Here is an 886-nt window from a genome sequence, read left to right as displayed (position 1 = left end):
ATTCCCCACAGGTGTAGGGCCTCTCCCCAGTGTGGATGCGCTGGTGGGTCACAAGACTGGAGCTCTCATTGAAGCTCTTCCCACAGTCGGTGCAGCAGAAGGGCCTCTCATCTGTGTGTGTCTGCTCATGCCTGAGGAGATATGAGCTGGTCCTAAACCTCTTCCCACATTCCAAGCACTTGTAGGGCCATTCCTTGGTGTGGATGTGCTGGTGGGTGCGGAGGCTGCAGCTCTGGCTGAAGCTCTTCCCACATTCCCCACAGGTGTATGGTCGTTCCCCAGTGTGGATGCGCTGGTGGGTGCGGAGGTTGGAGCTCTGCCTGAAGCTCTTCCCGCATTCCCCACATGTGTAGGGCTGTTCCCCAGTGTGGATGTGCTGGTGTTTGCAGAGGGTGGAGCTGTCACTGAAGCTCTTCCCACACACCCTACACATGTAGGGCCGTTCCCCAGTGTGGATGCGCTGGTGGGTGTGGAGGGTGGAGCTGTCCCTGAAACTCTTCCCACATTCTCCACACCTGTAGGGCCGTTCTCCAGTGTGGCTGTGACAGTGGGTGCGGAGGGTAGAGCTGTCACTGAAGCTCTTCCCACATTCCCCACACGTGTACGGCCATTCTCCAGTGTGGATCATCCGGTGTCTGCGGAGGGTGGAGCTGTCAATGAAGCTCTTCCCACATTCCCCACAGAAATACGGCCGTTCCCCAGTGTGGATGTGCTGGTGTCGGATCAGGTTGGTGCTCGTCCTGAAGCTCTTCCCACATTCCAAGCACCTGAAAGGCTTCTCACTGCTGGGAGGCTGCTCAGGGACCACCAGGTCAGAGCTCTGCCTCAAGCTCCGGTCACCTTCCTGGCACAGGCTGGGTCTTTCCTCCTCAGAGCACCCTGGGCT

The 886-nt window shown here is 58.5% G+C and overlaps 1 protein-coding gene across 1 annotated transcript; it reads right to left on the bottom strand.

Annotated features, from left to right (window-relative positions):
- Nucleotides 1-9: 9 nt before the first annotated feature.
- On the bottom strand, nt 10-793 carry LOC113979194 (zinc finger protein 239-like; the record flags this gene model as incomplete). The annotated part of the gene is made up of 1 exon (XM_027706657.1): nt 10-793. A coding segment is annotated over one exon (784 nt), but the record flags the coding sequence as incomplete, so codon positions are not given.
- Nucleotides 794-886: the final 93 nt, after the last annotated feature.

Source organism: Neopelma chrysocephalum, unplaced genomic scaffold, assembly GCF_003984885.1.
Source record: "Neopelma chrysocephalum unplaced genomic scaffold, ASM398488v2 Primary Assembly neopelma1_60801, whole genome shotgun sequence".
NCBI classification, from domain to species: domain Eukaryota; kingdom Metazoa; phylum Chordata; class Aves; order Passeriformes; family Pipridae; genus Neopelma; species Neopelma chrysocephalum.
This window is presented reverse-complemented; position numbering and strand designations above follow the sequence as displayed.